Source organism: Archocentrus centrarchus, unplaced genomic scaffold (genome assembly GCF_007364275.1).
Source record: "Archocentrus centrarchus isolate MPI-CPG fArcCen1 unplaced genomic scaffold, fArcCen1 scaffold_57_ctg1, whole genome shotgun sequence".
NCBI classification, from domain to species: domain Eukaryota; kingdom Metazoa; phylum Chordata; class Actinopteri; order Cichliformes; family Cichlidae; genus Archocentrus; species Archocentrus centrarchus.
Window position 1 is genome coordinate 147,548 of NW_022060278.1, and position 26,280 is coordinate 173,827.

Genomic DNA, 26,280 nt, shown 5'->3' on the forward strand with positions numbered 1-26,280 from the left:
GTAGGTTGACTGGCAACAGAACTGGTTCTTTAAACAACGTTCTGACATTAAGAATCCTCACAGATAATGTAATGAACAAATTATTCACTTTTTAATATCAACCTTAAGTTAAAAAAAAAACAGCTATTAAAATATGCCTATTCAGTTTGAAACTCTAATCTACTAAATCAAAAAAATATCAATAAAAATAATAACCAAAAGAAAATAATAAAAGTGATACCTCACACATTTAATAGACAAGCTGTGTGCCTCTTTACAGCCCTGCATTTAGCCAAAAAAAAGGTTAAAAACATTGGCCTAAGCAGAAGAGCCAAAATGATTTTCCGCTTCTCATTTGAAATTCATTGCAAATTGTCTTCTTGTTCAGTAAGTAAACTTTATCCTCTGTATGAAAGTAAACTGACAAACAGCCATATTTATGGTAACATTCCCGACAGAGCGTTTTACCTCATTCAGAGTTTCTGACTCCTGCCGCTGTCTCCCAAACACTCCGAGCCGTTCAGAGGGGGGCGGGGGCAGCCCAGCGGCATGACGCTATGTTGCGCTTTCAAAATAAAAGCACGCGAGTTAAAAAATTTTCTGGGTAGGACAAATGCGCCAGTCTCCAATATTGGGGGGGGGCATCCCCCCGGTTCCTACGCCTATGAACTTAAGTGTGACGCATTGTGCCGCGCATTATGACCGATGCTCGTTGTTTTACAAGTCATGACACGCATCAACACAGTACAGTACAAACATCCATCCATTTTCTTCCGCTTATCCGGGGCGGCATCTCGAGCAGTGGAGCCCAGGCCTCCCTCTCCCCCAGCCTCCTCCTCCAGCTCACCCCTGATTCGGACTTCAGCTGCTACGACGTAACCTAAAGTACGTAAGTGGCCTATGTTGTAGCGTTTATGCTTGTGCAGGTCCGTTGTGTGTGTTAATTTCCTTTTGGTCGTGTCCCAGTGTTTTACATGCAGTCCCGGCCGACAGAAACATAAAATGCTGGCTCTTTTCCCCTCCTGGGTCCTACTCTTTTTTTTTAAGGTGGAAACACATTTGTCCCTCTAGTTTTTTTTTTTTTTACTTCTTTGTACAAACTTAGGAGGGAAGTAGGCGGAAATGTAGGAAAGGAAGGGTGTTTCCGGAGGTGTGCTTCAGGTTACGTTGTAAAACAAAAATAGCTAATGATATTAGACCTAATAAAAATATCAGGCCAAGATTATCAGTTATGGCATTTTTCGTTAATGATCTCAGGGCTGGAGTGCCATCTGGTGGCAGATGGCTGCATAACATTTAGGACAAACATTTACCGGCACTATTAAAATCTTTTACAATTAGGTTAATGACTAGTACGTCTGGTACCAACTAGTGACAATTAGTTGTCACATCCCTAGTCCAAAGACAAGCAGTTCCTGACATTAGGTTAACTGATGATTCGAAATTGCCCATAGGTGTGAACTTGAATGCTTGTCTGTCTCTCTGTGTTAGCCCTGCGTCAGGCTGGTTACCTATACAGGGTGTACCCTGCCGCTCGCCCTATGTTAGCTGGGATGGGCTCCAGCACCTCTGCAACCCTGATGCAGATAAGTGGAAGGAGATGGATGGGTGGATATTCAAAAAACCTTTTGTGCCTTTAAAAACATTTTGATATCAACTACCAAAAACAACATTAACTTCACAATGTTCAGATGCTGGTTACAGTATCATACTGTCTGGATTCAAGAAAAACACTTTTTACCATAAAAAGTTTCAGATTTTATTTTTATTTTATGAATCAGCTGTTTTTCAGTAAGCAGAATTTTCATGTTTGTATTTGTCTCCTAACTAGATATTTTTATGTGAACAGATCCCATTAAGCCCACTGTGATCCTGCAGCCATCCTGGACTCAGATATTCAGCGGTGAGACAGTCACTGTCAGATGTGAGATTCAGGGAGGTGGAGGAACTCAGTGGACGTATGAATGGAGTCCAGCCAAGTTAAACACACCTCCAACATCCAGTGAATACAGAATCAGCAGAGCTGCTGAGTCTGACAGTGGAGGATACAGATGCCGGGGCAGAAGGGACTATTTGTTAACAGGGTGGAGTGATACCATCACACTGACTGTATCATGTAAGTTGGATTCATTTCATCAATATTATCTGTTTTATATGTGCTGGTATGTTATCATTCAGATTATTGAGATTCATTCTCAGATATCACTCAGACACATTACATTGAAGGATTTTAATGTGTATCACAAAATGAAGCTGATGAGTTCATGTTGGAGTGAATTAGTGTCACAAGACTTTTTATTTACAAGCTGGCAAATTCAGAAATGTTAATGTTTCCTCGTGTTTCTGACTCATCAGGATTCAGAAGTTTTTATCTTTCTTCTAGAGTCGTCTTCTCATCACTGATCAATAAACTCAGTCACACTTCAAATTCATTACAGCATTTGAAATATATCTTTAATTATTTTTAAATACAGCAAAGTACATATAAAAGGTTCAAAGTGCTGATTAAATGAGTATTTTGTGTAACAGTTGTACGGTGTGTTGTGTCTCCATCATCAAGGTTTTGTGATATTATTTCCATGCAGTTCTTTAAATTGTTCTGATTCATTTTCTTGTTCTGTTCTTGTTCTAAACTGAACTGCAGATAAACCAAAGGCTGAACTGAGAGCTGATAACACAGCTGTTCCAGTAGGGGGCAGTGTGAGCCTGACCTGCTCTGTGAGCCTATCATCACCATCATCATCATCATCTGGTTGGAAATACTACTGGTACAGAGATGAGAAACACTCTGAACCTCTGACCACACAAGATGCAGTTTTCCTCTCAAATGGACAAATCAGAGTCTCACAGGAAGGACTCTACAGGTGCAGAGGAGGAAGAGGAGACCCAGTTTACTACACAGAGGACAGTCAGTCAGTCTGGATTAACAAGACTGGTGAGTTTGGATTCAGCACACAGTGTTGAATAAATTTATGATTTAGGACCAAAAAGCATTATATCTCATGTAGAGGTTGAACGGTTCACTGCGGTTAACCAATAATTGCCGTATGGAAGCATCGGAGAACAAAACTGTGAACAGATCACAGGTTATTGTATTAAAAAGATCTAAATAAATTCGAGTTCTGTGTTTTAACCCTCTGTACCCCACAGCAGGTGTTGTGTTAAAAAAGTGATTTCCAAAAACATGTTTGGTGTATTTAAACTGTTGTAACTCACTTTTTGACCCACAATTGCTGTTTTATAAACTCACTGACCTCTGATCAGCCATGTTGCCCACGACATCCTGAACATGTTTAGTTATTTCCAGCGTTCATGTTGTTTTATTCTTTTACATGTTGGTTTTTGTGAGTCTGTAACAGTGGTGGGTGTTGTTCTTGTGTCTGGATGTTAAAGTTACACACAGAGTAAATATGATTTATTCAAAGTTATTTATAATTTGAGGTTTCAGAGGTGAATGCTGGTCGTTTCTTGTGCCGTTCATGGTTGGACTGGTTTGTGGAAGTTCACTGATTGTTGCTGTGCTGCTGTGCTGTATGTGCTGCCGCACAAGGATAAAAGGTGAGACCTTTACATGTTGATAACTTACTGAAAACAGTTTCTGCTGATTTAAAGTGATTCTAAAACATGTTTTCTTCCTTTTCTGACAGATCCATGTGGTCACAGGTTTGTACAGCACTGTCTTTGTCCATTTGTAAACACAGTGATTCGATACATGTGCTTTGTTACATTTACAGTCCATGTTTCAGCTTCATGCAGTCTCCAAACATCAATCAAGGCTCTGCTACGCCCCAAACAGCCGACCAAAGTGAAACTCAAGTTTACTCCTCTCTTCTCCACGGTCAGCCCCAAAATGAAAACTTTACAACTATCAACACTCAGTTAGTGCTCAAGATACAGACACACAAACCCAACAAAAGGAAATAAATTTGACTTTATTTCTTCTTTTTCGCTGCCCTGTAGGAGATCTTTGTGTCTATGAATCAGTCAGAAACTCTGGAAACACTCAAAGTGGTACAGTATGAACTTTAATGGACCTCTGAGAGGTTAAATGATTATGACTGTTAAAATTAATGCAACATTATTATTTCAGGGGGAGCAGCAGGTGAACACAGTAATGCAGCATCTACTATTCAGCTTGATGAGAGGAGTAAGTAATAAAATATGACCCATAATTATTGGATTGTAAGCTGTGATGTTAGAGGAAAGAGGGTGTGTGTGTTATTAAATCACATGATGCTTTGCTCTTAACAGGGAGACATGATGCTGCAGAGGAGAGCTCTGACTACAATAATGTGAATCCTGATTCAGCCTCAGGTACAAATGTACAAATCTAACATTAAAGCCACTGGATGGTTACAGAGCTTCAGACACACATCCTAAACATGATGAAGCTGAATATGGCATTAATTCATGCTTTTATTATTTCCCACTTAGACTATTGTAATGCTCTTTATTCTGGAATCAGCCAGTTGTCCGTGTTTTCACTTAGTTCTCGTCGCGATGTCTTCATAGTTTTCCTGCTGTGTGCTTCTGTTCTAGTTTGTGTTCTAGTCCTCATGAAAGTCTGTATTTTGTGTTCCAGCAATAAAGCTGTGTGATTTAAGTTCAAGTCTGTGTCTGGAGTAGGGCTGCAACGATTCATCGATTAACTCGATTAATTCGATTATAAAAAATGTCGATGCTTCGTTTAAACTCTGCAGCGCTCAGTTGGCTCCAGAGGTGGGAAGTAACGAAGTACAAATACTTCGTTACTGTACTTAAATAGATTTTTTAGGTATCTGTACTTTACTTGAGTATTAACTTTTCTGAGAACTTTTTACTTTTACTCCCTACATTTTTACACAAGTATCTGTACTTTCTACTTCTTACATTTTCAAAACAGACTCGTTACTTTTTAACACGTCAGAGAGAAGTTTGCATTTCCGGTCAGTGCGCCATCAAACATCAAACGATCTGAACATAAACGGAGGAATAATAACACATAAGAGACAATCGTACTGGCGTATCCTCCATCGCCGGGGCTTATCGGGTACAAAGGGATTAAATACATATAATTAATGTCTCATTTATAGCGCTATAATCAGGGGTTACAGCGGGCTGGACCGAGTCCGTAAGTTGTGCTCGCAGTACATAAACAGCTTAGCTAGCGCTACTGAAGAGGAGCGACCATGAAGGGAGTAACATGTGGCAGATAAATGCAACGTTTCTAAATGCTCAACAAATATCAGCAAACACACAAAGTGTGTGCAGTTTGTCACACAGTGTGTCTGCTAGCTAAAAGAAGAGCTGCTGTATTTCAGGGAGAGAAGAGAGAGAAGTTCACTCAGAGATGTGATGCTGATGCAAGTATGCTGACTTTGTGTAATCCAAAGATTGTATGAAAATACTGCAGTTTAGTGTGTGATAAACAGGTTAGCTTGTTGTACTGTATTTACAGTAAAGCTCTGTGTTGGACTGGAGCACAGTGTTTGTGTTCATGGTCAGAGTTACAGGTTACATCAGTGCAGCAGAGATGAGTTTGAATCAAAGCTGCTGATGCTGAGATTCATTCACTGAATCCAACATTTCTACAGCCTGTATGCTGTCAGTGTAGGGGATGGGGATCAGCTCAGATACAGATGCAGCCACCTAATGTTGCCGCATCCAGCCAGACGTCGGCCAGCTGAAGTCCAGCCCCCAGCTGGCCGACGTCCGGCTGTCGTCGGGCTGGAAGTCCCCCTCCTTCTCCTGGGCGTATCTACTTTCCAGCATGAACACACCCCTTTCCCTCAATTGTAGACTGTCACCAAAAGGTGGCGCCTTCTTAACAAAAACGTTGAGTTCTGTGATTCAAAAAAGTTTTGGTGAAGTATCAAGTTTTGAAAACCTAAAATAGATGCCTAAAATTTTTGTCAGTATGACCTTTCACACATTTCCATTGCGAATCACCAAAAGATTCCTTTGTTTCACTTCATCTTTTAACTAAATAAGTAAATAAATACAGTAGGTTAAAAAAGAAGCGGTGCTGCGCTGAGCCAACCCGGTCTCACGGCAGTTCGTGCAGTAGTCACGAAATTTAATCTATTGATTCGTGCTCATGAACACGAATTCCCTCTTTTTTTCGTGTTACTCGGCACGACTTCTAACCTGCCTGAAATGCAGTGGGATAAAGTTCGTGCCTCTGAGCACGGCTTCTAAGCTGCAGTATAGTTTTTTTTTTTTTTTTTTTGGCCCTGTCCCCCTTTTTTCCCCCCTTTTCTTTTGAACTGGAAGCTCAGAAGCTGAATTATGCCTTTAATTGCGATCCTTAACCGCCACTTTTCCTTTTGACATGAATTTCTCCTCGTTTCATTTAATGTGGGGTGCTGCTTATGGTTGTAACGATGACATTTGTGGGGCTTTTTAGGTCTAAATTTATATTTACGTGTTTATGGTTAGTGCTATATTCGGTGTCCAATTTTTTCTGTGAGTTCCGTGGTCTGAAGCCGTTTTCCCTCTGTGTTAAATCCATGAACCAACGATGAATAAATAAATGAACTACAGTACCCATCACCCCATCGGCCGTAACCATGGTCACGCGTATTCCCGTTGCTGTCCAGCTAATTGCATTAGTTCACCCGCTTCGGATGTTATCAGGTAATTACTGACTTTATTAGCGGTTTTCAGGCCTGTAAATATGGGCCAGCAAGGGCCGTCTGCACCTCGTAGTCAGTCGAGAAGGTAGTTATCGTTCTAACGGAGGATCACTGACAGAGAAGGACTACAGACGAAGGACTACAGAAGAAGGACTACAGAAGCCATGCTCGCTGACTTCCGGCGGATGCTGCAGTGTTCAGGTAAGAGGATTTCAATGGACAGCGTTTATATAGTGATATTATTACGGCCGTGAGTTCAATAAGCACTTGAAATTAGATTAATGTGGTGTAAGAGAGCGCTGATATCCCAACTCTGAGATGCATTTGTAGAGATTATTGCGGGTTTTGCCGTCTTTGAGACGCTAGCTTAAATTTTCTGTGCAAATGTTAGCGGATATCGTAGGAAAGCGTTCACTATTTAAACAATGTTATGACAGAAATATGAGCTTCTGGACTTACTAGTTAAGTAAAATGATTATTTTCAGCCACAGATTCCAAATAAATATCCTGATGAGCTTCAGTGCATCCATATTCAATATCTGCGAGTACAGTGCTTCATTTAATCTGCACTGAACTGACCCAGGCTTATCACAATGTAAAATAAAATGATACTGGTCTGAACACAGTTGCTGGATCAGGTGACCCTGAAGCCTCTCTTAGTTATGCTGCTATAGGCCTAGACTGCTGGGGAGGTTCCCGTGATTTCTTTATATTCACTGTAAACAAACCTTATATTTACAAGTTTCTTATATTCAATATTTAAACAAAGAGCAGTCTGTTTATACTTCAGACTGCTGGCTTACTTGTGGTTCCTATGATACTTAAGAGTAGAATGGGATGCAGAGCCTTCAGCTCCTCTGTGGAAAGAGCCTTGAGGTGACTGTTGTGATTTGGCACTATACACATAAAACTGAAAGTCTGGCTGCCTTTAATCCTCTGTGACAAACACGAGGATCCATGAAACCTGCCAGCACCTGAGAATGAGCTGAAACTTGCAGTGTATTACATTCCCATCATGGAGAAGCTTCCAGACTCTGGGAATCCTGTCAGTGAGCAGGGACTGATTCACTGTCCTCAGCTTTAAACAAACCCAGTCTCCATCTCAGGTTTTGACTCAGCCTGCTTTGGAGTCACTAATCTAGAATCATCAGGCTACTTACTTTCAACACCATAATTTTGTTACTGATTCAGTTTATAAACCTGTTTTGTGCTGCAGCAACAATCAAACATGTCCAGTTCATACATCATTGTAGTTTGTGTCTTTGCTCTTTCAGAACTGAATTGGAAATCCAAAGGTGCTGGAAAGCTTCTTCTCCAACCCTCAAAGCCAAACTTCACCCATGAGAGCTGACAGCATGCAATCATTTTGAGAAGTGACACTCTCATAAATAAAGGTGAGCAATGATACTTAATGTGTACTTTTTGATTATCATGTTTAAAGGTTTGTCATTGCTCACAGTGGCCTTGTATTCATTAGGCATTTCCAGAATAGTATCCAGCAGTTTCTTGTGAGCTGAGCTGAATCATTTTTCTTTTAATACATGTTTAACATTCACTTGAGTATTACTTGTTATACATAACTGTGGCTCTGAACAAAGGCTCTCCTGAAGGAGAAGAAGAGAGCCTTTAGATCAGGAAATAAGGAGGAGCTGAGAGCTGTGCAGAAGGATCTCAGAAGGAAAATCAGGGATGGAAAAAACACCTACAGAAAGAAGATGGAGGACCAGCTACTGCAGAGCAACACCAGTGGAGTTTGGAGAAGCTTGAACTCAAGTTCAGGCCACAAAGCAAGCCCACTCTGAGACTTAGAGTAGAGTGGGTGAACAACTTGGACCACTAGAACTACCAGCATTTTCACACTACTCCTTTTTCTACCAAGCGCCTCCAAATGGCAGTTTACATCTCATTAGGCCACCTTTTGTTATGTACACGGGGCCAGTAGATCGGAATGTGTGTGGGATGGGTGTGGGGGTGGGGATGGGTTACCACTGATGACCCAGGGTCGCCAGGTGTATAAAAAGCCAGGTCACAACACATATTTCACCTTTAATAAGAACAAATTTGTAATTGAGATCCCAGATTTGGAAGAGATGTTTTGTGTTCTCCGTGCTTCAGGTTCACAGCAGATGGAAGGAAACTCAAACAGCCACTAATGTAGCCTTTGTGCTGACTGTAGACTGAGGGATCTCTTCAAATTGTTGTATTCCTCCTCTTCCTCGTCACCCACTGCTTCAGATCTCGCTGTCACCATCAGACTGCAGCAGTTATGTTATTTAGCCATGAAACATGTCGTCACCCTCCCTTGATTTTTTTCAGGCTTTTCAGAAAACACAAAAAACTGAACCGAATGTTGAAAATTTAATTTAGACAAAAATAAAATTTTAAAAATGTCTTTGACCATTTTTTTAGGAGGGTGACGATATATAACCTTGTTCAGCCTGTTTGGGAATGCACTGAGATCAATAACCTAATTTCCAACGCAGATCTGGAGAAACAGCAAAAACCAACAGGACCCTACACAGCCACAGATGCTGCTCCAGAGCTAGAAGTTCTAAACCATAAAGACCAACCTGGGAAACTTGCTAAGTGTGACAGGTCCAACATAACCCCAGATACAGCCCAGCCACAGGGTGAACCAAATCTTTCAGATAATGACAACAGAGAACCAAACGCACCTCCCTCCTAAACTCACCAGCCTGCACCAACCTGACATTTCTCCTCCCTGAGTTAAATAGATGAATGGAAGTTAAGTGGTTACAAACATAAAAACCACGGGTCCACAGACAGGAGCAGTGAGCTGAAATCAGCACAAAGCTACCTGAGAGGCTGTATTGAACTACTATATATAATTTAATCATTTGTCCTGACTGGTTTCACCTCAGATGTTCTTTCTCCTTTTGGTAGATTTCTCCCACCTCTGTTTTGATGCCAAGAAGAAGAAGAAGCTGCTTCAGAGAAGTGTGCTTCATGGTCTCAGTGCACAGCAACATGTGTTTTCACTGCCACAATCAAAACATTGAATAAAATCTATGTATTGTTGTTTGGAAACGTGTCATATTACTGCATGCTAAGGTGTGTTATTAAAGAAAAAAATGAGTTCTATATTTCTGGTTTGATGATATCCGAAGCTTTTGATTCAAAACGTTTATTTTCCACTGCACAAAATATTTACTGTTGCACATTTATTTCTCATAGGGATTTTTTTTTTCTTTCCATATTTCAGTCTCTGGTTCTTGAGAGTCATGGCTCTGTCTGGTCTCTGACAGAGATCCTTAAAAATATTATTGGAAAGTACCTATTAATTTTACTTTCAAACAGCTTTATGTGAATGTTATCTTTTCATTTATAATTTTTAATATATTGATCACAGTGTAGTGTACCGTAGAGGCATCCAAAAATGATGAGACTGGGCTGCTTGTGTGTGATTTGGAAGGTTTGTGTCTGTCTGTGACTCTGCAGAGGTTAAAGCTGTGATCCAGTCTCAGTCTCTGACTGAAGGTTGCTGAGACTCTGATTAGATACACAATGTGAAGTTCACAATTCTCTAAACAAATAAAATGGTAATGACAAACATGAACATCTGTACTTATTTCAGAGACATGAATGTTTACAAACATAATATTTATTTTAAGGATTGGACTTCATAAAGCGCACTGATGTTAGAGTGTGTGTTCATATTTAAATCATTTTGTAGGCTGAAATTGTAACGGTGGACCTGAGATGGTCCAGAGAAAGTAAACACATGTTAATTAGAATAATAACAACAACAGACTGAGACAGACAGCTGTGAAATGCGCACACAATGACGTCACCTCATTCACTGCTAGCTACACTGCTAGCTACATCGTATCATTCATGATCATCTATGTAAACAACGTTTAAAGAAGCCGCCACAGCTCTGCGGCTGTAACTGTTTCAAATCATATATTTTTGCTCGTTTGAACTCTGAGGATGTTTTTAAAACGGTCTTAAAAGGCTGTTTCTATGGTGGTTGTCACGGACGCCTCAGTAGCTTCTTAGGCTAACCTGGCGCGTCCGGTTCCTGCTGCTAGCTGTCTGCAGCAGGAAGGCTGCGTCCCATTTCAAAGAGCCGCCGCTCCGTCGTAACTGTGGCTCAAACACCACTTTATCCTTTAAGAAAAGGCCTTTTATAGCCATTTTGGTCGCAGTTTTGATTATAAAATAAAAGGGAAAATATAAACAAACAAAAAGCTTAACATTGAGAAGACTTGGAAGAACAATGTGACACTGATGAGAGGATAAGGCTTCCCAGGTCATTGCCAGGCCAAACCGGCTGGTGATCAGAATTATTTTAATTATTTTTTTACCCAGTTTCGCTGGCGGTGCAGCGCTCACAGCCTGTCCGAGGTCCCGGGCTGAACTTCAAGCCCAGCCCGTCCCTCCAGACAATACTCACCGCTCCACTATAATGACCGCTTTACTCTCATCTTTCTATTGTTTTTAATGGACAGTTCCGCTTACAATTATAGTTCAATGATGTGAGGATCCTTGGTACAGTATACAGCGGGCTGCTAATGAATGCGCTTCCACTATTACTGCTCCTCCTGGTGGATAAACAAGACATTACCACCATTTTCCCCAAATGCTGCTTAGGGGCGTTCCCACCAGTGGCCGGAATTCCTACGTCATTAGCGGGGGATCGCGTTTAGGCCGAGGTTCGGCCACGAATCGGCCAAGGACCGGCCAAGGTCGCGTCACGGATCGGCCGGAAATTTTCAGTGGCTGCATCTGTAGCTGTGAAATACTGGGTTACATCTTTGTGAGTTCAGTTCATCCACACAGAGCAGTAAACCTCAGAGCAGCAGCAGCAGGTCAGCTGATCACAGCCTGCACACCAACATCATTTACTGCAGCTCACAATAGAAAGCTGTGATTCTTCTCCCCATGCAGAGCCACTACAGCTGATCTTCTGAATCCCACTGTAACCCCTGAGTATCCTTATGTTTGTGTTTAGGTGGAGGCACAGTCACCCTCTACTATGGAGGACACAGAGAATAGAGCTGTGTTTAAATTCCCTTTCACAGTTTGTGTCCTACATAACAGTTTCAAGCTGAGTGCATTCATTAGGATTAAAATTTAGATTGGAATAATTTGTATTCTCATGTATTATTTTATATTATTGCAATAATATATAATGAGGTTCAGTTAGCTTTACACAAAAATAGCAGGTAGAAACGTCCTCCAAAGAGTTACTTTTACTTTCTTAGTTTGAGAACATTTCAGAGCCTGTACTTTTTTACTTTTACTTCAGTAAAGAAGTTGAACCGGTACATCAACTTTTACCAAAGTATTTTTTAACACAAGTACTTGTACTTCTACTTAAGTATAGAATGTCAGTACTTTTGCCACCTATGGTTGTCTCCAGAGGTGGGAAGTAACGAAGTACAAATACTTCGTTACTGTACTTAAGTAGATTTTTTAGGTATCTGTACTTTACTTGAGTATTTATTTTTCTGAGTACTTTTTACTTTTACTCCCTACATTTTTACACAAGTATCGGTACTTTCTACTTCTTACATTTTCAAAACAGACTCGTTACTTTTTAACACGTCAGGGAGAAGTTTGCGTTTTCGGTCAGTGCGCCGTCAGTCATCAAGCGATCTGAGCCGGAGGAACATTAACATATAAGAGACAATCATACTGGTGTATCCTCCATCACCGGGGCTTATCGGGTACAAAGGGATTAAATACACAAACCCATATAATTAATGTCTCATTTATAGCGCTATAATCAGGGGTCACAGCGGGCCGGACCGAGTCCGTAAGTTATGCTCGCAGGACACAAACAGCTTAGCTAGCGGTACTGAAGAGGAGCGAGCATGAAGGGAGTAACGTGTGGCAGATAAATGCAACGTTTTTAAATGCTCAACAAATATCAGCAAACACACAAAGTGTGTGCAGTTTGTCACACAGTGTGTCTGCTAGCTAAAAGAAGAGCTGCTGCATTTCAGGGAGAGCAAAGAGAGAGAAGTTCACTCAGAGATGGAGAAAGGGGACAGGAGAGGAAGAAGAGAGGTTAGAATTAAAGGTAAGGACTGGAAAATAAACTGAAGTATGCTGACTTTGTGTTATTCAAAGATTGTATGAAAATACTGCAGTTTAGTACGTAATAAACAGGTTATCTTGTACTGTATTTACAGTAAAGCTCTGTGTTGGTGCACTTTGTGTTCATGGTCAGAGTTACAGGTTACATCAGTGCAGCAGAGATGAGTTTGAATCAAAGCTGCTGATGCTGAGATTCATTCACTGTATGCTGTCAGTGTAGGGGATGGAGATCAGCTCAGATAGCTGTGAAATACTGGGTTACATCTTTGTGACTTCAGTTCATCCACACAGAGCAGTAAACCTCAGAGCAGCAGCAGCAGGTCAGCTGATCACAGCCTGCACACCAACATCATTTACTGGAGCTCACAATAGAAAGCTGTGATTCTTCTCCCCATGCAGAGCCACTACAGCTGATCTTAGGGTTCCTCCACCTTCTGAATCCCACTGTAACCCCTGAGTATCCTCATGTTGGTGTTTAGGTGGAGGCACAGTCACCCTCTACTATGGAGGACACAGAGAATAGAGCTGTGTTTAAATTCCCTTTCACAGATTGTGATTCAAGCTGAGTACATTAATTAGAATTAAAATTTAGATGGAATAACGTTTGTGTTCTCATGTATTATTTTATATTATTACAATAATATATAATAAGGTTCAGTCAGCTTTACACGAAAATAGCAGGTAGAAACGTCCTCCAAAGAGCTACTTTTACTTTCTTACTTTGAGTAAATTTCAGAGCCTGTACTTTTTTACTTTTACTTAAGTAAAGAAGTTGAACCAGTACTTCGACTTTTACCAAAGTATTTCTTAACACAAGTACTTGTACTTCTACTTAAGTACAGAATGTCAGTACTTTTGCCACCTCTGGTTGTCTCCGTGTAAGCGGCGCTCCTCACTAGCATTAGCAGCATTAGTGCTCCGTCGTTTTTTTTGTGGGTTTATTGGTGGCTGGCAAACCAACATAGAACTGCATCACCGCCACCTACTGGACTGGAGTGTGAATCACGCATGCACACACACACACACACACACACACACACACACACACACACACACACACAGATTTTCTTTAACTATGGCGTTATATTTAACACAGAGTGGATCATCGCTAGAGTTTCCACCTGTCTCGTAAAATACAGAACCCCGTAACATGCGGGGTTCCGTACTTTACGGGACGGGTGGCAACTATCGCTGACATGCATTTCCACCCCTCCACTGTTCTCTGTGTGTCTGTGTGTGTTGTGCTTGCTGAGAATTTCAGCTGTTATTTTTGCCTTTACTTCAGCTGTAGCTACCAGAACTGGTTTGCTAGCGAGCACGGGCCATTAGCACTAGCGATGGTTCGGTACCGGAAGGCCCGCCTCCCCCAGGACCGAGGGGCTCCATCAAAATATTTTTTTAAACTTTAATCCCTTATTAGTGACTAAATATAGACCTGCAGTAGAAACGTATTTTCGAGAATGCTTGTGAATACAAAGCATTACACCATTACTCACACATGCACCATGGCTCCTGCAGCCATTCATAGAAGTGATGGGTCGGTCGGGAACGATCCGGTTCTAAGAGCCGGCTCTTTGAAGTGAACGATGGGAGCCGGCTCCTGACAGTGAGCCGTTTCTTTTTTCTTTTCGTTCGTTTCATATGTTTTTTGTTTTTTTTGTTTTTTTGGTGGAAGCTGCACGTGATTGGTTAAGATTAATGGTAGCATATGATCGTCTACACTGAGCGGGAGGGGAGGGTCCACGGACACACTGTGCAGTGAGTAAACAAATACTAGAGAGGGAGGGGCTCCTGCAAAATTCGCTTGGAGACAGGAGCTAAGGAAGTTGCACGTTACATAGAGCAGTGTTTTTCAACTAGTGTGCCGTGGGAGATCGTCAGGTGTGCCGTGGGAAATTATCCAGTTTCACCTAATATGCCACGAGTGCCTGTGCTGTAGTAGATAGCAGTAGGTAGCTAACCGCACTGCACATAGAGACAAGAGAATTAAGCCACGTTTACATACGGAACGACTCCCTGCGATTTGACGGCATCTCCATTAGAATCAGGTACACTTTGCCGGTCCGTTTTCCGTACTCACTCACCCGAGGTTCTAAGCGATCCCAGGCGATACAAAAATATAATGTGGAGTACAGCATGCCACTCATTGGCCAGGGAGTATCGTCACTAGCGGAGGCGTGAAAGCAACTCCTTCACCAGAAACATTTTTAAAACCTGACAGCAAGAAACTGGAGGCATGCAAAGCACCGGTTGAATGTTCAGACCGACAGTTCTCAGCGGTAGTTTTGCAACATGAGAGCCACCTGAAACGTACATATAATACTTAACAATGATAACCTTCATCCATTAAAACATTGTACGAGGGACTTATGCATGATGATGATATTAAACTGGCATTAGCTTGCCTCTATCTCATGTATGGTTGTGTTGTGTTATTCCTGGTAACAGAATGCTTTTGGACAGAATTAGAGTTTGCAAAACACTGAAGTTTTCTACTATAAGACCACATTGTTGTGGCATTTGTCATGTTCAAGCTGTGTTTTTGAAGTGGACATGTTACGTGCACTTTTTATTTGAAAGAAGATATATATTATATATCTTTTGTCTTTATTTGATTCCTATTCAAGACACTTTGATAAGAATGACTATATTGTTAATATAGGCTACAGAGTATCATTTTTTTTAACATTTTTGGCTGGTGGTGTGCCTCGTGAGTTTTTCAATGAAAAAATGTACCTTGGCTCAAAAAAGGTTGAAAAACACTGCCATAGAGGCTACACGCCGGAACAGTGAGGAAAATGAGTGACGGAAAACATAGTAAAGAGTGGACACACTTTAACCTTAAACCTCCAAACATGTCGAAGGAGACACAGCGTACTTCAAAAGTACCGGCGTCCGGCAACAAATACCATAATACCACTACATGACTGTGAAGTGTAATTTCTGAGCTTTCAGGAACCGTTTGAATTTTTTTCGGTAGCACGAATGGTCGCGGAGTTATGGTGAAAAGCCAGCTGATCAAGTTCCTTTGACCAGCTGACTCGGTGAGACACTATGTCTTAATCAGCTGTTCGTGGCTAGTAAGGTCAGGAAACCCTTGATTCAGCAGCGATAGCCTGACATTAAAGGGTTAATGTGATAAAGTGTAGACGGCAAATTTAAAATTTAATATCAAGCAGGCTCCACAAACAACCTGCACAGGCGTATCCGAATTGTTCATCCCACAGTGTAATTAGAAGAACAAAATGGCAGGTCATCAGGCAGGAGAAACAGGATCAACTGCACAAAGGCTTTTGTTTTTTTTCTGATTTCCAATCTTTTGTTTTATAATTTGCATTTGGAGCACTCTATTATAAGTTGAGTATATAAATAAACGTTTGCTATAAGCCTAATGTATGTTTTTACAATTCATTTTACACTTTTTTTTTTTTAATTAAAATCTAAGGAGCCATTTGCTGCTGCTGCTCTCTGAAAAGAGCCGGAATTCCCATCACTAACTCATAGCAGGCAGCGGTTTTAACTGCGCAAGCGCAAAAAGGCAAAGCTGTTGTAGAGACGGTGAGCTCAAGTAGTGCAAAAGGAAACGTTTTTCCAGCATCCAAAACAGCAGCTTTTTGTTTTAGTAACCACCATTAAAATCTTTACTGTGTCATGGCCGGGGATGAAACGGGTGAGGAAGGGCAAAAACGCAGGACTCCAGAGGTTGGCATAACGTAAAGGGTATTTATTTTGGTAGGGGGAAACGAATACAAAAACCTTTAGAGGGGAGACACAGGGAGCACAGGAACACGCAGGCACAAAATATCAACGACGCGACAACAGGCAGAGAAAACGCAGGACTTAAATACACAGAAGGGCTGATGAGGGAAGAGGAAACAGGTGGGAACACAGGTGACACTGATAACTAAGACGAGACCAGAGGGAAGCAAAACTGAATACAACAGACAGGGGCTGGATGAATATCAAAATAAAACAGGAAGTATGACGAGGGAACAGAGACGCAAACCTGACACAGAATACAGAGAGACACAAGGAACTAGAAATAACTGAAGGCAACTATAACAGATAACAAAACAACCTGAGAAAACGGAAACCATACCAAGAAAACATAAAACACTGGGCCACCGTCCCAGGACATGACATACTGGGAAACAGCTGGAGGTCCTTCATCAACCACCTGATCAGCAAGTGAAGAAAAGAGAACTTTGTAGCTGCTCCATTCACCCTGTTTGTTCACATGGTAAAAAACTGCAGTACGGAAGTTAAAATATGCAGATAAACTGTTAATAAAAAAGTATTTCTTATCCAATTACTCGATTAATCAATGGAATAATCGATAGAATACTCGATTACTAAAATAATCGATTTATGCACCCTAGTCTGGAGTGTCCTGCATATTGGGGTCCTCAGTCCTGCTGCCACCACATTCCATGACACATTCAGGACCTTTTTGTCTTTGTGTTGCACTTTGTTGTTGTTGTTTAAGTCGTATTTTTCTCTGATTTTATTTCAGGTCCATAAAGAGGCTCGTGGACAACAACACAACAACAACATTCAGCTTTTAACATTCACACAATTGCTGCCATTTAAACTTCAGACTCAGAGTCATTTGTGCGTTTAGTTTAAAGAATGAGATGCTCTGGATTTTCAGCATAAATGGAAGATGATACAGTCGACCTTTGTATTCATGCTCATTGTGTTTCTTTCTGCTACAATAAATGTAGTGTTGAGGTGAAATATTGTGGGGCCATATCTATCCAGTATGTGTGTGTACAGATACCTGTGTACAGAAGCTCTCCTGTGATGCTTCTTTCATCAGCTGCTGTAAATGTTCCCCATACAGTATGATGCTGATTTCCCATCAGGCCACTGAGAGGAACACAGTGTCGCCTTTTTGCCTTTATTCTATCTGCTTTTGTGTTGTGCGTTTGGGCGCATCGTCCGAGTCCTGACAAAGTTACGGTCAAATATTCTGCTCATTTGTATTTTGTATAGAAGATTCACTGAATATCATATTTACTCTTAATAAAAATACTAGTGTAACTCACTTCCTCCTGAATTGTACATGTGATGCAGCTCTGCAGCTTCCTTTATGCTCCAGTGTGCTGCTCGTGTTTCCTGTTGGTATAAAATAATGTGCAAACAGGAAACAATCCTTTATTATAGAAATCTTCATAGATGCTACACTTGGATTTTTATTGCACTGTCATTTTGTATTTTGTCAGTAAAGTGAATTGAAATGAATCATTGCTGAACTTTATTGTTGAGTTTATTTTGCATGTGTGAGGTGGCTCGGTGTTGCAGTGGTTGGTTGTGTTGTCTCACAGTCACCTGCTGGAGTCTTTGTGTGTGGAGTTTGTGTGTTCACTCTGTGCCTGCATGGGTTTCCTCCTGGAGCTCCAGCTTCATAGCTCAGTGATGAGCTCTGCAGCTTGATTCATGGTTCTGAATCATGAAAGCAGGTTTGGTGGGGTTTGTGTGTGTGTGTGTGTGTGTGTGTTCGTTAGCCCTGTGACAGAGTGGTGATGTGTTCAGGGTGTTCCCGCCTCTCAGCCAGTGTCAGCTGGGATAGGCTCCAGCCCCTGAATTGGATCAGCAGGAATGGATGTCAGCATGTTTTCTGTGAGTTCAGTCTACTTTTCGATGACTGAATGTTAAACCTGCAGAGTAACACAATGATGTTTGTTCTTTTAAGTGTACATAAAAATTTAGTTTCTAATTTTCTCTTCTGTTACTTCTTGATCAGGGATGGGAAACGAGAACCGGTTCCCAGCAATTCAGTTCCTTTGAATCGTTAGTCTGCTTGCTTATCGATACCACTGACGGGAGGACGCATTTACGTGATTACATCACACACGCGCCTTATTTGGTTCGGAATATATCCAACAGGTTAAGACAGAAGCGTCAAGATTAAAAGCATCACAAAATTATGTTCACAGTGTTTCAGCAACAGCAGCAGAGTTTACTGCAGTCTGTGCACACGCAGCAAGCGCAAAAATGCGGAGCCGTTACCAAGACGGTGAGCTCGGGTGGAGCAAAAGGAAACGTTTTTCTAGTGTCCAAAAGCTTTTTCCTGTAACCACCGTTAAAAGCTTTACTTTGAAACAGCTGGAGGTCCTTCATCAACCACCTGATCAGTAAGTGAAGAAAAGAGAACTTTGTAGCTGCTCCATCCACTGCTGTTTGTTTACACAGCAAAAAACTGCAATATGGATATGTAGATGGATTGTTAATACGAAACAAGTATTTCTAATCAGATCACTTGATTAATGATTGGAATAATCAACAGAATACGTGATTACTAAAATAATCGATAGTTGCAACCCTACTTTGCTGTACTGCTTTCAATAAACTGTATCAATAATCTCCATCTCCTCTAACATTTAGTTGATGAGGACTGCCAGAGTCTGGCTGGCTCAGAGGTTCTCGCACACCTTGCAGTTTTATTTTATGTTAAAATATTCATAGTATTAATTTTGAAAGAGGAATTCTTATTTTTTATACCAGTTTTAATTTTGTTCTACTTTACATCAAAAAGAGTTAATGCAAATCAACCCATTTGTGGTATATTTTATTCACTAACCCAATGAGAATCCATAAGAGAAATGAGAAGGAATCGAATTGATAAGTGATATCAATAATGGAATTGGAATGGCTAAATTCTTATCAATTCCCATCCGTATTCTTGATGCACTAAATTTGAAGGACCTCATGATTTGTGGCTGAGCTGCTGAGGAAAAAAGGATGTGATTGATTTCTGTTACCAAACTTCACACAGCAGCGAGGCAACAAGGAATTCAAAGAGCACAGTTTGAATTTAATCAGCAGCTGTTTTCCTGATTCTTGACTTAAGTTATGCTCATTTAGTCCTTCTGTGTTTATTTTGTTTGCTCCCCAATGTGTTAAAGAACATTTGAAGTTATTTATTACATTTATGACATTATTTAGTCTCACAGAGACTTCAGGTCATTGTTTAAGGTCGGCTCTTGTTGTTCTCCACATTTCTCATAGAGAACACTCCTCTCAAGTATAATCACTGGGTTGTGTTTAGAGCTTGTAGCCAAAAGAGGGCGCAGTTTAGTCATTTATTATTGACTTTAATTAATTTATCTGATTGGGTGGGTGTTAAATATTTCCCAGAGCTGTGATAATAAAGAATAAAGACTTTGACTTCAGAGTCTATTATTTGTCATGGTGTGTTGCAGAAGCTAAAAATCCCTGTCTGCTGTAAATGTAGCTGAAACTGTGCCTAAAGAACAAGTTTAGATACAAATCAAAGTGTGAACACAGAGTCACAGTTCTCACAGGATGGAGGCCCTGAACCCTAAACAATCACTCACACAATTAACATTAAATATTCATCAATATTCAGTGGTTTGCTGCTGATCTTTGAATGCTCGACCATGAATGCGCCACTGATTCAGCACCCCCCCCCCCCCCCCCCCCCAAAAAAAAAAAAAAAAAAAAATTTATTTAGTTTATATTGTACTTTAATCATGAAAAGGCCATGTAAGCCTTCCACTCTGGGTTGTAGAAAGCGGAGGAAAGAGGTCCCAGTGTAAAGGTATGTGTCATCTTTTTTAACATTAACAAACTTGATAGTTACTAGCTGGAGGCTAGCTAACTTAAACAAATTAAAGTTGCCTAGTAATGCTACTGTGGATACTGTATCACTGTAACGACCTCTTATTTTACTAATACATAATCACAACTACATCATATTTTTATATTCTGCCTGCTGCAGCTGCATGTTTTGCTTATACTGTACAGATAGTGAATGGCCTCTGTGTGTCCTGGATGCTCTGAAGATGATGCAGAAGGACCTTCAGTCACATCTTCACCACCTGCTGAAACATGTAAGTTTAGCCCATTATTTGGGTTCTCTATCACTGTTATAGATGTTATTATTATTATTTTATTATATTGCTATTGTTGTTATTACTGAATATTACAGTTTAACTTTGCTGCTCATTACAGTAAATGTAAGTCATACTCAAGTAAAATGGCATTTTCTGGCCCACTATATGAAGCAGACAACAGATTTAATGCAGTGGTTTAATAGTGAGCATGTCCTGTATGTGTGAATACAGCTACAGGTCAGGCAACAAGCAGCAGTTCTGCAGTTGTCTGTTACATCAGTAGTCATGTTTTTATGTCAGTATGGCCAAATCCAGACACGTTTTTGGTCATAATTCTGTCAAATATTAACAAACACTATACACTATACAATATCACAATATTCCTTCAGTTACACATGCTCATCCTGGCCTGTTCAGCGGGAATGTTTTTATTTGTCACATGGGAACTATGAAAGTCTATTTTTATTTTGCCAGTACACTGGTCAAACCTTTAAGCACACAAACATACAGGAATGTTAATAGTAGCTTGCGTACTGATCCCAATTTCTATTTGAATGCAATGTTGCTGCATATTGTCTCTGTAGGTTCTCAGTTGTCCAGGTCATACAGTAGCAGTCATGGGTTGCCACATATTTGACGTTTTTAAAAGGTGTCATAGCGAGTGGTGTGGCAGGTAGGGTTGGACCCAAACGCAGTACTCAGAGACAGGCATAAGCTTAGATTACTTTATTTACAGGGAACCAAAAGCAAAGTCCAAAATCTCCATCATACAAAACTGAGAACAAACAGACACACCACTGACAAGAGGAAGCTACTGATAACAACAATGTGACACAGAACTGACAAGAACACAGACAATAAATACACACCTGAGATGAAGAGAAACATCCAGGGAGAACAGGTGAACACAATCACACTAATGAGACCGGGGGAAGCAAAACTGAACACACTGTACAAGAAACAAGACACTACCAAAATAAGACTAAGGAAGTGACCAACACAGTAATAGAAAACCCCAACTGAACCTGACACACACATAGGAAAACACACAAATAGGAAACACAACATAATACATTTAATAAGATATCAAAGAACAAAAAACATAAAGCGCTGGGCAAACAGCCCAGGACCCTGACAAAAGGAGTCCATTTAAGAGTACCAGCAGTATCTGTTATTTAAAGTCTATTTTTCACAGGTCAACGAATCCTGCTGTGTGACATGTGTAAAGCAAATAAACCTTTAACATGTCTTATACACCTAAACATTTGTGTGTGTGTGTGTGTGTGTGTGTGTGTGTGTGTGTGTGTGTGTGTGTGTGTGTGTGTGTGTGTGTCTAGAGCTGGCACTGACCACACGCATATGTGGAAAACCTGAAACACAACAGGCATCAGTCACAGCAGCTATAAGATCAGCTGATCAGAAACAGGATACAAAGATGGTGGAGGTGGGCTGAAAGGTGATTTCAGATACACAGCAGCTGCAGGCAGGCTGAAGCAGCTAAAATAGCTCATGAGATTTTGTGTTTAGATATGGACACTAGAAGAGTCTCAGATCTGCTATCAGAGGATGTGAGCTGGCATTTTGTGTGTCTGTGTTGCACATGGTTGTTCACTCTGACTCGTTAGTATCATGATACTTAAAGATGAGGCTGAATCAATGCTTTTAAAATAATCAGTGGAGACAAATATTGTGATTTTTGCAGATTATGTGTATTTACTCTTGACTCAGCCACTGATGATTGACATGCTTCCTTTGGATTTTTCCTCCCTTTTTGTTTTGAAAAACTAAGTTAATTATAAATAGATGATTGTAAATATTGTAGATAAATTCATTAAGTGCACATGAGACTCAGTTTGTGGTGAGGCAGCATATTTGTGTTATATTTGCTGTGACTCATAGACCTTGCAGGCAGGTTGGTTGTAGCAGCTGTTGATTTGAACTCACTGATGCTGAAGTGTGACTGACAGAAGAGGAACCCTGCAGCATGATCCTGATCCACAGGACACTTTTAAAATGACCAAAGGGTTTCTGAAGAAAAAAAAGGACACAATTATGATCCACAAAATATGTCACCTGACTTGAAGCAGCACAACTCATTAGCATATCATAGAGAAATGTAGGAACACAACACAAGAAAGAAGCTTATATGTTTGCAGTGGTCAGGAAATGTAAACACGTCACCAACTGCTGCGGTCAAAGATACAGGAGCTGTTTGAGGGTGTAAAAGGAAGAAAGCACAGAGAGGCTGCAGCCAGAAGAAGAAGGTTAAGAAAAACTCTGATCTTGTCTGTTTTTAAACGTAGCTTCTTTATTTCTGCATTTATTATTTGGGTCAGAGAGCAGCAGGGCTGGATGTGAGGATGGGACCCACTTTGCTCTGTGAGCTGGGCCTATTCTGTGAGTACATCACTGACTTCTATAGTTTGATTCATACTGACTGATAAACATGTTTCAGTGAGAAGAACAGAGTATCAGTCATTTGGAGCATTTCAGTTCATTTGAACAGAGGACTCTCATGTTTGTTATCAACATGGTTGTTTGTAGCCTGGATTAGATTTTAGTGCACTGACTCAGATTAGAGTGGAGCTGCTTTAGTTTATCTAAGAAAGGTTTGTTTCTGCATCTGTGATCATTTGATGCATTTTACATCTTAATCTAAAATGCAGCCAATCACAGCAGCCACTGCTAAAAGCCCAAGTGTTTTATTTCTGCCATATTTGAGTGTGTCTTTAGTTTGATGATGTCTGAAGTTTCTGCCTTTATTGTAGTGCTCTGTACGCTCCTCTGCACTGGACACGCTCAAGGTGACTGAACACTTTCACTTTTTCATTTCTTTCTTTTTATTTAGTAATAAAGATTCATCTCAGCCTGCTGCATCAATCTAATTATTTGTCAATATATTAACATACAGTATAAACACAGATGTTTCCTCCTATAGTGCAAAAGAATCTTGTTTGTGTTGGATTCTAGATGCTGTGCTATTTATTGAAGTGAACGAGTCCAGTTTTTTCATCAGAGAGTTTGTTACCCTCATATGTACTGAAGACAAAATATTGGAGAATATTGGAAAAATTGCTTATTTATATCCATCTGCATACCAGTGCTTTGACTGGAAGGGCTCATTTGATACAGAGAACACTAACGCTGTCTCTGTAACTGTATCAGGTAAGTCCTCAGTGAGCAATAGCATAAATTTATGATCTCTGTTCAAATACTCACCTCAATGATAAAATACATTTAATTATTGTTGTCATGGAAACTTTTTCCTGATGCTGTGAAACTTTAACCAGGACGTCTGTATTTTACCTGTTACTTTGCTCACAGTGTACACAGCACTAAAATACTCACAGACTCTATGATCATTATTACTTTATGTGTGTGTTTTAATGTAAAACAACAACTGTGGATACAATTAAATTTAAAAGAAAAAATCGAAATCTTCATAACATTTAATGTGACTGATGTTTGACTTATAAAACTTTAGTTTTTCCTTCTGTTTCATAACTGCAGATAATTCAAGAGCCACACTGACACCAGGAACAGTAATCATACCAGAACGAGGAACTCTGATACTGCCTTGCTCTGTGGAGTATTTACATGGCAGGCATTACAATTACGATTACGATTGGCCTAGACGCACCAACGCTGTGGTCCAAATCAGATCAGAAGAAGACGTAGTTTTCACACTAAGTTGTGAAGGTTTCTACCACTGCGGAGATCTAAGACACAGAGATAGAAGAATCACCATTAAAATAACCTGTGAGTTCAGTAATTTAGTTTGAAACATTCACTCATGATTAGCAAACATACAATGTTAAGTTTTCTCTGTTGATTTCATGTTTCTGTTTGTATCTCAATTTTAATATCTATAAACACACACACACATACATACACACATACATACATACATACATACATATATATATATACTTTTTCTTTTTAAATAACTGCAGGTAAACCCAGGGCCACACTGACAACAGTAACAACAATCATACCAGTAGGGGGCAGTGTGACACTGACCTGCTCTGTGGGGAGATCTGCTGAGTGGAAATATGAGTGGTTCAGACGCACCCAAAGAACCACTGAAGTTCAAATCAGAAGAGATGATCAACCAAACAGAGTTATCAGAGTATCTCAAGGAGGAATCTACAGCTGCAGAGGAATAATAAGACACCGACATTACATTTATGAAAGTGATGAAGTCATCATTGAGATAACCTGTGAGTTCAGTAATTTAGTTTGAAACATTTACTCATGATTAGCAAACATACAATGTTAAGTTTTCTCTGTTGATTTCATGTTTCTGTTTGTATCTCAACTGTTAACATCTGTAAACAGTTTCCAATAAAGTTGCTGTAAAACAACAACAACACAACTGGCCTCAGATATTCAGCGGTGAGACGATCACTCTGACATGTGAGGTGCAGGAAGGAGGTGAACCCACTGAGTGGGAGTATGGATGGAGAGGACCCAGGCAAACCACACAGTGGACACACAATAATTCTTTGACATTCAGAGTTTCTGAGTCCAGCAGTGGAGACTACATGTGTAAGAGTCGACGCAGAGATGACTCATATTCTTCAACAGAGTGGAGTGAAGCCTTCACACTGTCAGTAACAAGTAAGTCATGTTTGTTGTGTGATCTACATTTTATAAATGTCACAATGGTCTACAAAGCATGTTACAATTTAGTTAGAGACCAAGCTGCAGCTGGTAGCAGCTCATTGTAGACAGTTTGTCAGACACTTTGTGTCATGAATAATCAGGGAGGACGATGCTGATCTGTTGCTCCATCACCTGAACACAACAATGAAATCATTTTATTCTTTTCAAACTTCCTCAAGAAATAAAAACAAAGCTACAATTTATATAAAAAAAGACTGAAAGTCATCCTGGCCTGTCATCTCATGCAAATACAGCAGTATGTTAAAATAAATAAAACTCTCAGAAACACAAACTGATTCACCATGACTGGGTTTAATACAAAAAGCAGTGATGAACAATGAGATTTGGAGCTTTACTGAAAATATTCAAGGCTGAAGTCACAGCAGCTTCACCCTAAAAAAGACATCAGAGCAAAGCAGCAGATGGAGGAGAATCGAGGGAGGGAAAGAAAAACATCGAAATAATGTTACTGTTGGTACTGCTGCCACCCTCACCACCTGCAGACAGCTCCAGCAGGAGGATTGATCCCTTTCAAACCCACTCCCACACCCTGAGGAGCGGCCAGTTTATTAAGGACGACAGATTTGGTCTGATACTCGATTATTACTGTAAGAAGAAGTTGAGGTCATTTCTGTGGGAGGAAATCAGTGGACAGAATGTGTGGGCTGCACCTGCCAAATACTGAAGAATTACTTGAGTGTGTGTGTGTGTGTGTGTGTGTGTGTGTGTGTGTGTGTGTGTGTGTGTGTGTGTGTGTGTGTGTGTGTGCGTGTGTGTGTGTGTGTGTGTGTGTGTGTGTGAAGATGCAAAAAGGAGATGGATGTCTTTTCTAATGATGATTTTTTTTTTTACATTGACTGACACACACACACACACACACACGCACACACACACACACACACACACACACACACACACACACACACACACACACACACACACACACACACACACACACAGAGAATTGTGGTTTCAAGCAAAGATGAAAAATGAGTAAAGATTTAAAGCTTTGGTAAAAATATTCAGGGGTGTTGGCTCTTCTGCAGCGGATCTCACATTCACACGAGAGGCTCTTGGCTCTCCCTCAGCATCTATAG

General features: G+C 40.4%; 2 protein-coding genes across 2 annotated transcripts in view; both read left to right on the forward strand.

The window, feature by feature from the left end:
- The window catches only part of LOC115777556 (uncharacterized), a 37,329-nt gene extending 19,532 nt beyond the window's left edge, over nt 1-17,797 (forward strand). Inside the window, exons 3-11 of the mRNA XM_030725488.1 lie at nt 1,829-2,095; nt 2,624-2,914; nt 3,421-3,537; nt 3,627-3,642; nt 3,726-3,817; nt 3,940-3,990; nt 4,070-4,126; nt 4,231-4,293; nt 17,173-17,797. Of these exons, the coding sequence (XP_030581348.1) occupies nt 1,829-2,095; nt 2,624-2,914; nt 3,421-3,537; nt 3,627-3,642; nt 3,726-3,817; nt 3,940-3,990; nt 4,070-4,126; nt 4,231-4,293; nt 17,173-17,180 (962 nt within the window). The 3' untranslated portion in view covers nt 17,181-17,797. The remainder of the gene's footprint in view (nt 1-1,828; nt 2,096-2,623; nt 2,915-3,420; nt 3,538-3,626; nt 3,643-3,725; nt 3,818-3,939; nt 3,991-4,069; nt 4,127-4,230; nt 4,294-17,172) is intronic.
- Nucleotides 17,798-18,656: 859 nt separating this feature from the next.
- The window catches only part of LOC115777557 (basement membrane-specific heparan sulfate proteoglycan core protein-like), a 40,725-nt gene continuing 33,101 nt past the window's right edge, over nt 18,657-26,280 (forward strand). The window contains exons 1-3 of the mRNA XM_030725489.1: nt 18,657-18,678; nt 24,472-24,738; nt 24,857-25,138. Of these exons, the coding sequence (XP_030581349.1) occupies nt 18,657-18,678; nt 24,472-24,738; nt 24,857-25,138 (571 nt within the window). The remainder of the gene's footprint in view (nt 18,679-24,471; nt 24,739-24,856; nt 25,139-26,280) is intronic.